This window comes from Leptodactylus fuscus, chromosome 3 (assembly GCF_031893055.1).
Source record: "Leptodactylus fuscus isolate aLepFus1 chromosome 3, aLepFus1.hap2, whole genome shotgun sequence".
NCBI classification, from domain to species: Eukaryota; Metazoa; Chordata; class Amphibia; order Anura; family Leptodactylidae; genus Leptodactylus; species Leptodactylus fuscus.
The window spans coordinates 183,959,608-183,974,060 of NC_134267.1; the positions used below are offsets into that span (position 1 = coordinate 183,959,608).

The following is a 14,453-nucleotide window of genomic DNA, read 5'->3' on the forward strand; positions in this document are numbered from 1 at the left end:
CATTGCTTCAGCAAAACTGCTTTGTTTGTCCACTATCTTACTTTATTCAATTCATTGTTGACACAACCCTTGACTTATCTGCTTAAAAGTCAAGTGATGTATCTGCTGCTCTCAGGGGGGAGGGAGGAGGGGCTAAGTGCAGGGAGCGAGCCTGTGTTTCTAGCTATTCCTGTGTCTACACCATGTGACCTAGCTCCCTGCTCTCAGATAGGGGAGAGGAGCTGCTTTCATTTCTGAACGTCTTCTGTTCTCCCAGTTATCAGGCTAACTAATTCAATTGTGTTCATAATGGCAGAGACAGGCAGTCTCTGTATGTAACACAGAATGGAGTTGCTCCTGCCTGTACTTCATAGTCCAATATTGTGCATATAGTGTTTAAGGACCTTTGATGACATCGCAGGCCCTTCAGCCGCCCCATAGGATCATGCTATGTGGTGGGCGGAGCTACAAATGAATTTGGGGGTGGAGCTAAACGGCAGGTTGCATGTGAAACCCCACCCACCAAATAATGCAAGAAACCAGGAAGAAAGAAGAATTTACAGCAGTGAAGACTGGTGAGTATGCGACGTGGGAATATCCCTTTAATGTCTGTTGCTGTCATCTGTTATAGAATGAGAGTAACGGACATTAACAGTAGCAGAGTAACAGACACAGAAGGAACACGCTCTGTCTTTGTCCGTGCCTATTGACACTAACCTAAACAAACATGATGGATGCTTTCTTCCACCATATTTGTTCACTTTTGTCACAGAAGAAAATGCTTTTCACTTATGTCACAAAATTAAAAACACATGGCTATAGAAATCTTTCATGTTTTTTACATTGTAGTGAATGTAGTCAGATACTCGAGAAAGGGCCTCTGTTTACATCTGTCATTTAATGTCTGTTGTTCTCATCTTGTGAAGGAAATTGAATAATTTGTTCATGGGAAAATATCTTCAGATTGGCACTGTCTGCCAAATAATTCAGTATGGGTAACATGTAGGGCAACACCATAGGCAGAGAATAAAGAACATAATGCATATTCACACCAGTGATCTGTGTGAATTAATTCCGCATTTATTATTTGCATCTAATGAGCTTGTCCATAAGATAACACTGAATCTTGTATCTTCTCACTTCATTGCATTTTTTCTTTTGCCAGCCACCCCTGCCACTAATGGATTGTGTTCCCTTATGTGGGCTACAATTCCCATTATGCATCTGGCTTGCCAGAGACAGTTTAGTATCACTTCACACTGCAGTTGCTGTGCATCTTTTTAAGGGAAACAAGTGATACGCTTCTATGCGAGCGTGCTGTTCGGATCGACTGATCCGAACAGTACTCACTCATCTCTACTTCTGACCCCTAATTCACACTGTAAAGTCTTTATGTATTTCTTTGCTATTCAGTTTTAGCCTATTTTCTGTGTCTTTTGTGTGTGATTGCTTTCTTAGGGCTCGTTCACACGTGAGCAAAGGGGAGGTTTTTGACAGCGGATTTCACGTCAAAAACCTCCCCTTTACTTCCAGGCTTCTTTTCTCCGCTAGCGGCGGGCTGCTGCTAGCGGAGAAAAGAAGCGGCATGTCCTTTCTTCAGGCGGAAGCTGCGCGGGCAGCACCCTCCTATGTCGGCTCATTCATTTGAGCCGACAGCGGAGGGGAAAGCCGTGACCGCGATGGTTACAGCAGGCAGGTTTTGACCAGAGAGAGATGCGGCTCACCGCGGCTCTCTCGGTGTCAAAACCCGCGCAGGCAGTTCACATGTGAACTAGCCCTTACGGTCAGCTCTACTAAACAGGAGTAAGGGGAGAGAAGTGTGAAGCTATATCTCATTGAAATACACTGGAGATTATGCACACAGCACTCACAGATAGGTGTGAGGTTTATACCTCTACGGCTAATTATTTCAGGGGCTTGACTATTATATCACTGCACTTATGGTCTCTTAGATAAAGGAAAAATAATATGTTAAGAGGCACTGAAGGGACATAAAGAAGAGTGTGGAGATGGATGAGGAGGGGATGGATCTACATGCTGTCAGGAAGGATTTCATGAAGTCCTGTTCATACAGGACTCATGTCTACACAGAAAGACAATGCATAGATTAATAGGCAAGGAACATATGGCCCCAATGTCAATAATGAAAGGATTCCAAATGGACAGATGCAATTGATGTGGGGCCGAAACAAATTTCACAGCTAAAATATTGCTGATACAGTAAGTTAGGCTTTATTTAAAAAACAATCTTGGATTGTTTCTTTAACTATAGAAACCATCCATTGTGCACTTGTACATAGTTCTTGCTTATTACCCATTGTAAAGTCAGAGGACATGGAGCAGCTTCTGAAACAACACTGAAAGCACAGTATACATATTTACAGTCCGGGGGGAAGCATAGATGCTTGGCTTTGATGATGAGCTGCCAAGATAAATGTAGATATGTAGACAAAAGACTAGACACTCTTCAAAAGGAAAGTTCAAAGACAACCGATGAGGCGGTAATAAATAACATATAATATAAAGCAAACACGCTCACATCTCCTCAAATATAAAACCAATTATTTATGTAGCTGTCTGGGATAATATGACAGCATACTTAGATCATGCTACTGGCACAAAAAGCCATTTTACCTTGGTACATACAGTAGCTACGAAAGCCATAATTGGGAAACGTTAACAGCATTAGGTTTGGCGTCCCCCGAGTACAGACACAGTGCACGTTTTACCTGTCTAGGCTGTCTAGTTGTTTTTCTTTCTGGACAAGTTTCCCAATTATCTGAGCAGGTTTATCACCTTTGCAATTCGCAGCATAGCAACTGTTGCAGTTGTTGTGTTGCAAGATAAATAGTTTACTTACTGTACTTCCCTTTTGTTTCCAAATAAAACTGTTATATTGGAAGAGAAATAGAAATGGAGAAACACTTAGCATTTTCATGAATTCAGCACTGCAGCGTACTCCACGAATACTAGAAAATGAACTTGAGGTTAAGTGAAGAACGTTCTTAATAGTTCAGGTCTAAGCAATTACAATAAACAATTCAGGATAACCGCAGGTAACGCTCAACATCTTAACATGAATCAATAGGTATTTTGAGTTTCAAGTTATATTTAGGCTGTGTTCACATCACTGTTGGGATTTCCATTTTTCTGTTATATTACAGGAACAGAAAAAAAGGAAATCTCAAGAGGGATGGATATATCATATGATGCAAAGAAATGGATCCCAATAGAACCAATTGACTATAATGGGGTGTGCTGGTTAGCCTTTATACTGTCCATCACTTTGGACAAATGGAAAAGTCCTTCCTGCATGACTTATTTTTTTAACAGTTACTGTACCATAAAGAATGCTAATGCATCCTGATACCGGGGGGTTCGATCTTCCATCTCCTGCCATCAGACGAAATATGGATTGAGTGTGTCTGGATGTCAGTAGGTCTGATCATTTTTTCCTGGGAATAAAAGCATGGTCTTAAGGTAGTGGTTTATCCTCTACCCATGCCAAAATAAATATACAGACTCAGTTGGTTTGATGGAAGAATCCAGCAAACATTTAGCCATGCATACCTATACCTAACTGCTATACAATATCAATATCCCCCCTCTGATGACAATCTATAGCTACCTAGGAGATTAGTGATTGAGATTTGGAAATATAAGAGCAGATACTTCTTTAAGTTCCTTCTATTGAGTTGAAACTGAATACTCTACCAAATTCTACTTTTGCTCGGGTATTCATGTGTCTTCCTTAAGAGCTTTCCTGTCTTAGCTTCTCCCAACATCATCTTTACAGGGGGATTTGGTAGTCCCAAATACTACATTCTGTTATGTTTATGGGGGACTACACTGTCTACCAATAAGTATTTGGACCCCTGTGGTAGAATAGAAAAACCACATTTATTCCTATACAATAGTTGGTAGATCCCATCAGATGCTTCCTTACGGATGGTAGTGATTGACACAATACTCTCGGATGCCCGTTGAAACTCCTGGTGTATGTGAGCCATTGGTTGGGTGCGGTTCTTCCAAATTTCTCTGGCCAGCACTCGTCGGTCTCTATCTCCCAGTTTCGGGGGTCTGCCAACTCAGGGCACATTCCGACAATCACCATTCACCTTCCACTTCATAATCACATAGGCCACTGTCGATTTTGGGTAATTCAGCTCAATTGCTATGTCCATTAAGGATCATCCATTTCTGTGGTACCCAACAATTACCCCTTTCTCGAAATCGGACAATTCTCTGCACTTCGTGGCATCTTGTATGCGACTAATGCCAATGCACTAATGCCAATGCTGCTTCCTATTTAATAGCGGAAGGCATGACGTACATTACAACCGCAGATACTGTATCTTCATTTGTATGGGTGTCCAAATACTTATTGGTAAACAGTGTATATAGAATGCTGTGTTAAAATTACTGGGGTAAAATCAGAGATAAATGTGACTATGTCCACCATAATATCGACGTCATTTCAGATTTTTAGGTACTATTTTAAATCCTCATTTTCCATAGTTAAGAAATTTCAGGATAATGGAATAGTATAGAAATATTGACCCCACTTTACCCTGTGAATTTCCTCCCAGGGATATATTTAAATTACTCTGAGATTGTATTATGACTCGGTGTTATCTGCAGATATTATTGTTGCCCATATTGGCCTATCTTTAGTTTTTTTGCACAAGGTCTAGTCTCATATAACCCAAAAACACAATGAAGAATGCCATAGTCCCTATTTTCTGTATGTAGGAATGCCTGGACCATTTGACGCTGTTGTACTTCTGTCTATCATAAATGATATACCTTATTATTGAGTAGGTAAAACCTTTATCTCAAATAAAGAGGAATTAAATGCCAGGACTTGGTATCCAATTTTCATTTTGGACAAATTGTGCATAAAATATGTCTATTATGTCTATTATGCTCAAAGATCTGAAACGTTTTGGATTTTTAGATAAAAATATTGGTGCTTTTACTTTCAAGTGCCAGTCACTGCACAAAGAAAAATTTGAAGATGGTCTCTTAATGCACACAAGGGAATTGCAAGAATCCTTCTACCAGAAATGTATAGCTGACAGCAAGCATTTTTTTTTGCTAGACTTATGAAAAACAAATGGTCTGTTTGCAGTGAATGAAGTGTAAAATATGTAATTACCATTCATTGTTCCAAACATTTTGCAATAAAAAGCATGAAATTAAACTTTATTGCAAATCTCTCTCATTTGAAGCACTTTTACTAGAAAAGCAGATATGCTTTAGGTCAGGATGAATTTTATTTAGAAGATTTACAGCCAGTAGAGGATAATTGGAGGCAAAATTCAGTGTTTGGAGAATCGGATCCGGTAGTTAAACACCAAACTGAACAAATTAGCGAAAATAATTAGAGCTAAAACAAAAGGATTTTGCAATTAGATCCGTGTGGAAATGAGGTATAATTTAACAAGATAAAAGTCAAAGTTGGTGAATTAAGAAAATAAGAAACGTTGGAAATTGGCCAAAGGTGGCTAAGAATCTTACTGGGACTTTAGAGATGAAGCTACTCGGCTTACCCTTCAACACCCAAGGGATAACTTTTGTCCAGTTGTATTTGCAGCAAATCTAACATCCTTTGAAATGTGGATCTTCTGTATATACTATAAAGTGCTGATGAACCTACAAAATAGTCAAAAATTATTATAGAAATATCCCCCTACAGACACATTCTGATACTATAGAGACGTATTCTTCCTTAACTCTGCCAAAATTTAATTACAGAATATAATTTTTCATGAAATAAATTAATTTTAGTATCAAGACATGTTAGCAAAACCATTGACAAACAGTAAACAACATCACAACCACTGGGTGGCCACACAAGCACATACAGGATAGAAATGTTGTCAAAAAGTATTGCAAAATCATGTTTTTTTCCAAAGCTGGTCATCTCATGCCAAGCATCTTGAGATAGGTTCAACCAAAAAATGTTCCCAGTTTCGGGCAGAATTTCATGGCAATTGTGATTCCCTCTAATAGTAAAGTAATATACATGTGTGGGTAAACAGTGTTCCTCTGAAATTTTCAGCAAGACAGCAGTCTCAGGAAGGGGACATGACAATCTTTCTTTTTGAAACTTTTTGAAATTTGAACTTCTTGAGTATTTTGGATATCAGGGAACCTTCATAATGCAGATCAATGTACGGATCTATCTTTCTTAGCTTTCATCTTGACTCAACACACAGATGTGTCCACATTTAACATATCTCCAATTTGGGTGAAGAGTTCCTCACTGGGTGCTCACACATAGAAAGAAATAGAATGTTGTACTTAGAAAATCTCTTTATGATAACTTGTCACAAATCCATATTGTATTTAGAAAAGCAGGTTTAGGGCCCATTCACACGGGCACAAAGGGGGCAGATTATGATGCGTAATCCACATCATAATCCACCCCCTCAGAATGGTGGTCTATGGAGAAGCGGGCTGCCCTTTCTTCAGGCGGATTCTGTGGCTCAGCGAGCCGCGGCTTCCGCCTGGTGGCAGAAACCTCCAGAGGCAGCCCGTTCATTTTAGCCGACTCCAAGGGGGAGGAGTCGCAACCGGGACAGTTGTGGCAGTCGGATTTTGACCCTAGAGTGATGCGGCTCCCCGCGTCACTCTCGGTGCCAAAATCAGCCCCACCACCCCCGTGTAAACTTAGCCTAAAGGATAGAGAATAAGTGTCACATTGCTGATGGTCTGAATGCTGGATCCCCTCTGTGATCAGGCGAATGGATACTTAAGTCCCCTTACATCCTCCATGTAAATGAAACACCGGTGGACTTGCATGACCGATGCATCATTCACTTTTATGAGACTGACAGAGATTGCAGTGATGACAGCCCCATGGCAGTGAATTGAGTGCCAGCACTGCATTGACAAGTCCCCATTCTAATGAGGGCCTGCTGCTTGTACCTCCATCAATTTCTTAATTATCTACAGAACTGGTAATAAGAATCTTAAAAGGAACAACCCCTTTAACTTGTGATACGTGTAAAGGGACATGTCCTGCTAAAGAGTCAGGTTAGGGAGAACACATTTGTAGTTTGAGTGTTTGCATGATAAGAATAATAGTTTAGTGAAAGGACAACACAACACTTCTTTGTTGAAGACTTAATATTGTAATAGTTCATGTTAACTACAAAGCTTTGTATACAGCCATTGTGTACTGTCATTCCTATCCTTTCAGACTCATTGGCTTTTATTGTGTCCCTTCTGTTGTAGCCCATCAATGTCATAGGTGCATTCACTATCATAACATCTCAGCTCTTTCTCTTCCAGCAAAGGTGTCACAATAAAGAGTCATTTAGGACCTCGGCAGCAGGATTATTATCTGCATGGCCAATCACCTGTCACTGCTTTGAAAGGGTTCATAGTAATGTCACAAGTAAATATGTTCAATACAGAGCTGATGGAATCCATCTAGATGTACAATACTTCATACAGTGATGATCTAAAGTTGCCCAATAGTGATGTATTGTACACAACATAGGAGAAAGTGTGACATGATGGTATATTGATCCTGTCAGACTGTTCAGGAAAATGCAATTAGGCATCTGAAAAATCATCTTACTGAGCTGTTTGAAGAGGCTGTAACACTGATTAGCATTGTGCCAATTAGGTCATGTTTATGGATCACATGGTACAGCAGCAGCTCAGTCCTATTCAAGTGAATGAGGCTCAGCTGTAATACCAAGCACAGCCTCTATACAATGTGCAACACTGTACGTGTTTCCAGTGCTCATCTGAAAGCTTCGACTACGACAGATCAACTACAAACAGCTGATCTGTGGGGGTCCCGGGTGTTGGACACTCATCAATTCATATTGATTATCTTTTTTAAAGATGATTTATCAAAATGTGTATAAGTCCCAGAAAACTCCTTTAGGGTGCATTCACACGGAGTAATGTACCGCGTGACCTGGCACGTATACGCCGTGTGAGATCTTGAGCGCCATATACGATTTCAATGGGAGTTAGCCTCGTATACGCCGCACTATTTTGCGGCCGTGATTTTGCGGCCTCAAAATCACGGCCGCAAAATAACGCAGTGTATACAGTGCAAGCTCCCATTGAAATCAATGGGAGCGTATACGGCGCTCAAAATCTCACACGGCGTATACGTGCCAGGTCATGTGGCACATTACTCCATGTGAATGCACCCTTAGGCTAAGGCCCCACGGGACGTTGTGTAGCAATAAAGCGCTGCAGGAAATCACGGTGACAACGCATCACTGTTCTTCCCACAGCGCTTTAAACAAGGTTTGCAAAGTTTTCCTCCGTGGACTTTCTGTTACAATTATACCTATGGAGAAACTGCTGGCATTTCTGTAGGAATAATTGCTCGTCCACACTGCTGTTTTTACCGCAAAGTGGGCATGGGATTCGGTAAAATCCCAAGCACTTTGCCATTACTGTAAAACGCCACAATTTTTCCTGCAGCCTTAAGGGTGAATTAAAGGGAGTCTGTCAGCAGTAAATTGGTAGTACCTTCTAGAGATGATTTCACGGTTTCCAAGTGTGCTTCTGTTATTTAGATTCATAGCCAATTTCATATAAATTGACATTTTATTCATGCAAATGAGGAGAAAAGTGCTTTGCTCAGGGATCTAAAGATGAGACCACAGCCCTGACAAGCAAAGACATACTACCAAAGCGCCATTCCCCTCATTTACATATGAATAGAGCATTACATACAAATGGGGCTCATCAATTGAATATTTGGAAATCTCAATCACCCCTACAAGATACTGTAAGTAGGTTTCTCATGAATTTACTGTTAAAAGACTCCGTTTAACGTGCCACAAATCAGTTTAACTCATCTGAATGGGATTTGTATGGAACAGAATTTTAACTGCAGAAATTTCTGAAGAAAAGAATGAGTGGAATCCATCCTAAGTATTTCCTCTACCAGCAGAGGCTACTGTGAAGAGATCATATTGATTGCTAGGTTTTTTTTATACTCGTAAGCTAATGATACAAGTGCATTATATCCCATATCATATATATATATATATATATATATATATATATATATATATATACTATGGATTGTGAAGTCGTTGTCCCCGATAGTCTATATAGGCTGCCATGTGCTCATTTATTAGTATTCCTTTTCTATCATTCTGTAGGTCTTCTAGTTTAGTCTTTATATTATGTTATTGGATTTTTCACTGAACAGCTCTAACGTCCTTCTCAAAAAGTGCTCCTTCAAATCTCTCTAGATTTCAGAAGAATAATAGAGAGAATAAAAATGAAAACATTCATGTACAGCTCACATTTCACTTCTTAGATCGATGTGTGAGTAAGTATGGTTCAATCTCAGGCTTTTAGATAGAAACACTAGGAATAGATACCATTCCCTACTTATTAAAGGCCCTCAGCTCTGTGTCAGTGATATACTATTTGATTTACATTACACTCAAACCCATTGAGCTTTCCACCCTGAGGTGCTGATGGTTTTAGGTTGTGTGATTGAAAAAACAAAGCCTTAGTTTCTTTGGGTCCAGGTACTTGTGAAATAAGGAAACTGCTTTGCCAACCATGCAGAAGACGGTGTGCAATGTTATACTGGACGTTTTTAGACATTTTTATATTTTTCTGAATACAATTATCTTGTTATGGATTATCTCTGCTCTGATAAAAACTATGTAGAACTCATAGGGTTAAGTTGTTCTTAGAGTAGAAATATTAATTATATTGCAACTTGTCTTGGGTCAATGTGGTGGAGGGAAGCATTTTTAAGACCACACCATGGTAGTCTCCACCTTAGACAATGCCTGCTAGAAGGTTCCCATAATAATAAGATAATTACAAGGTATTGTCCTGCTCGGACCCCCAGTTATCAGTGGGAAGGAAGTCTGGCTATATATACAGGGTGTCCCAAAAAAATGTATACACATTTTAGCAGCTGATAACTCAATTATTTATTCTTTCTTTACAGTCTGAACCAATTAAACCGAGTGATGGCATACAGGCTTGTCATTGAAGAAAGGAAATTTATTCTAAATAATAAAGAATAAAATAAAAAATAAAGAAAGAATAAATAATTGAGTTATGAGCTGCTAAAATGTGTATACATTTTTTTGGGACACACTGTATACAAGTCCTCCAAAGACCTGTATTACACAGTGTCCATGCAAATAAATAGATGTCTATGTTATGGAGGGCAAGAAAGGTCTCCAGGGAGAGAGTTACTATTTATACCTGCCCTTCAGTGTGGCCAAGGGATAAGGATGCTGAACAGATGACACCCCAACCCCCACTTCAAGTCTGAATTCCCTATCAGGGCATATTAATAGCTTTAAACATGACTATTAAAAGGAGTACTACAATTATATACATATATATGTATAGACATTAGAGATGAGCGAACACTAAAATGTTCGAGGTTCGAAATTCGATTCGAACAGCCGCTCGCTGTTCGAGTGTTCGAACGGGTTTCGAACCCCATTAAAGTCTATGGGGAACATATACTCGTTAAGGGGGAAACCCAAATTCGTGTCTGGAGGGTCACCAAGTCCACTATGACACCCCAGGAAATGATACCAACACCCTGGAATGACACTGGGACAGCAGGGGAAGCATGTCTGGGGGCATAAAAGTCACTTTATTTCATGGAAATCCCTGTCAGCTTGCGATTTTCGCAAGCTAACTTTTCCCCATAGGAATGCATTGGCCAGCACTGATTGGCCAGAGTACGGAATTCGACCAGTCAGCGCTGGCTCTGCTGGAGGAGGCGGAGTCTAAGATCACTCCACACTAGTCTCCATTCAGGTCTGACCTTAGACTCCGCCTCCTCCGGCAGAGCCAGCGCTGATTGGCCGAAGGCTGGCCAATGCATTCCTATTGGTAGCAGTGCTGAGCCAGTTCTGCTCAACTACACCATGTGCCGGTCAGCCCATCTCATATAGCAGACCCGAGTGTGCACACTCGGCTCTGCTACATCTGATGTGCCGGTCAGCCCATCTGATATAGCAGAGCCGAGTGTGCACACTCGGCTCTGCTACATCTGATGTGCCGGTCAGCCCATCTGATATAGCAGAGCCGAGTGTGCACACTCGTCTCTGCTATATCAGATGGGCTGACCGGCACACTCGGCTCTGCTACATCTGATGTAGGAGAGCCGAGTGTGCACACTCGGCTCTGCTATATCAGATGGGCTGACCGGCACACTCAGCTCTGCTACATCTGATGTAGCAGAGCCGAGTGTGCACACTCGGCTCTGCTATATCAGATGGGCTGACCGGCACACGGTGTAGTTGAGCAGAACTGGCTCAGGACTGCTAAGTCTCTGCATTCGCATAGGAAAGCATTGGCCAGCCTTCGGCCAATTAGCGCTGGCTCTGCCGGAGGAGGCGGAGTCTAAGGTCGGACCTGAATGGAGACTGGTGTGGAGCGATCTTAGACTCCGCCTCCTCCAGCAGAGCCAGCGCTGATTGGTCGAGTTCCGTACTCTGGCCAATCAGCGCTGTCCAATGCATTCCTATTGGAAAAAGTTTATGTCACAAAAATCACAATTACACACCCGATAGAGCCCCAAAAATGTATTTTTAATAACATTCCTACCTAAATAAAGGTTATCCCTAGCTATCCCTGCCTGTACAGCTATCCCTGTCTCTTAGTCACAAAGTTCACATTCTCATATGACCCGGATTTGAAATCCACTATTCGTCTAAAATGGAGGTCACCTGATTTCGGCAGCCAATGACTTTTTCCGATTTTTTTCGATGCCTCCGGTGTCGCAGTTCCTGTCCCACCTCCCCTGCGCTGTTATTAGTGCAAAAAAAGCGCCAGGGAAGGTGGGAGGTGAATCAAATTTTTTTGGAGTTTGCCACGTGATGTTCGATTCGAATCGAACACATCGAACAGCCTAATATCCGATCGAACATGTGTTCGATAGAACACTGTTCGCTCATCTCTAATAGACATACATGCTTCCATAAAGTCCTATTGAGACCAAGTGTCTGTATAGCATTTTGTAAGGACAAATCTGAAGCCTCTTTTACAGCAATTTTTTCAAAACATATATTAAGAGTATATTCACATCATGTTGTTACTTCTATTTAGGTGATAGATGCCAAAAATATGGATACAAATAGCTGGCCATCTGTTTAGCAATGTAAAAAAAAGATCTATTTTGAAGGACATAAAAACTTTTGTGACCTGCAAAAACAAAAACAACAAAATTAATTCATCAGATTTTCTGATCTCTCTGTAAACAGGCTCATGTTTTGCATCTGCTAAATAGCTGAGAAAATGTATATACACTATTATACACTGACAAGCAAAAGGGTAACAATGTTTAGAACTTTTGACTATCTGACTCCATATCTCACCATCTACTACAGCTTCGAGCATGAGACTGCCATCATTTTATAGACAATCATCTTGGCTATCTCATACATAAATGTGACTTTCAACTATTTGGCATATGATTAGTTATGTAGATTCTTGTCATGTAACTGCATTGTTACTGTTTTGCTCCTAAAAATCTAAATCTAAAAAAATCTAAATGAACAAACTGCACAGCGTGTTTCTTTAGTAAGTAAGGGTGATGCAGCTCAGTGATCTGAGTGTGGTCATGACTGCATCGTGCTCTGAAGCTGCAAATGCTTTAACTTACAGAAATTTGTGCACTTGAAGGAGAGCTCCATACAGCTCGAAACACATTGTGCAGTTTGTTCATCAATAAAGTATTCAAGTGCATCCATTTAGTTAGTCTTCTGTTCATAGACCAGCGAGTGCAGATGGACACCGGCAGTCACCTTTACAAACCCATTCAATTGAATGGGATTTAAAGCTGATTTCCAGGTTTCCGCTCCCTGTCCAGTTTCACCGGGGCTGAGGATGGAAACCTGGTGGAATGGTAAACACTGGACAGGGGTGCAAGTGTGAACGAACCCTGACATAACAATAACACACTGAGCTATTAGGGAATGTGTGAATAGGTTTTAATTTGTAGTAAGATAAAGAGTAACAATGCAGTTACATGACAAGAATCTGCGTAACTACATTTAAAATTTAAAATATTTAAATAATTACTAATGTATGAGATAACCAAGATGATTGTCTATAAAATAATGGTAGTCTCACTTTTGAAGCTATAGCAGATGGTGAGATACGGAGCCTGAAAGACAAAAACTTCAAAACATTGTTACCCTTTTGCTTGTCAGTGTACATATGAATTTTGATGGTATAGAAAAACAAAAATCCTTGGAATATCCCATTAAATAGACCATTTTATAAGTTAGTAGAATGCGTAAAGGAGTATGAGTGCAGGATCAGACTACACATTTTTTTTATTGTCTATTACCAACAAGCTGTATACACAAAATTGTATGAATATTTGCAAAGTCAGTTTATTTTTAGATAGATAGCTGGGAGTAAAATAAGAACTGGTTGTGGAGATGTCTCAACACTTAACTAATCTCCAGTTTGATTAAGGAGTCTAATCTGAAGACAATTCAAAAGTATGTCATAAAATGCTAGCAAATGCCTTGAAAGACCCTCCCCCACAGGGTGACAACACATAGAGACAAATAGGCTACTTAGCATAACTTGTTATGAAACTATGTTGTGTTTAGAAAAAACTGTTTGTCATACATATTAAGGAACATGTCCAACCAAGAGGGCAAGTATAGGAACACATACCTTTAGTCTCTAAGGATATGGATTGCTTTTTTTCCAATAAAATGAATTGATACTATTTGTGTTTCTTCATCTGCTGTTCATTTCACAGCCTTGATACGTTACTTAATGTTTGTCTCTCATTTTGTAGTGAACAAGCACAAGCCATGGATTGAAACATCATATCATGGAGTTATCACTGAAAATAATGACACGGTTATACTGGATCCGCCTCTGGTCGCATTAGACAAAGATGCCCCGATTCCGTTTGCAGGTAGGACAAAATAAGCTATATTTGTCTATTAATGGCTTTTATAGGTCTTGCATAGATTTGCTACTTCAATGTTAACGCATTTAGCGATATCCTAAGAGTTAAAGTAACTATTCACTCACATGTGCATTACATCATGTCGGAATTTTCTTGCACAAGACGTACTTATTACTAAAGGCTGCAAAGTGAAGATGGATTTTTACCGTTAGCGAAACACCATATTCAGTGAATGTTCTCTAGCGGCAATCTCAATTGTATACATTTCAGGCAATGACCCGAAATGACTGCAATGATGCATTTAATCTTTTATGGGTTGTAAGTACAGACCTGTCACTGGTCATTACCTGTGACATATCTTATTTCTGTGAAATCCAAGGAAAGGTAAAGCAGGCTATAGATGTGAAGGTCTTCCTGTTCTGACAGTCCAACATTCTCCAACATTCATTTCAATATTTTACTGGTGAAAATGGAGATCTTATACTATGTAAATCTATAAACCGTACAATAGAACCATTATATTGTCCATATTGTAATAGCACACTATCATACACATCAC

General features: G+C 40.1%; 1 protein-coding gene across 2 annotated transcripts in view; it reads left to right on the top strand.

The window, feature by feature from the left end:
- Positions 1–14,453, top strand: part of CLSTN2 (calsyntenin 2) — a 722,481-nt gene that overhangs the window by 326,275 nt on the left and 381,753 nt on the right. For both annotated transcript variants that reach the window (XM_075268865.1, XM_075268867.1), the window contains exon 2: positions 13,778–13,900. In XM_075268865.1, the coding sequence (XP_075124966.1) occupies positions 13,778–13,900 (123 nt within the window). The remainder of the gene's footprint in view (positions 1–13,777; positions 13,901–14,453) is intronic.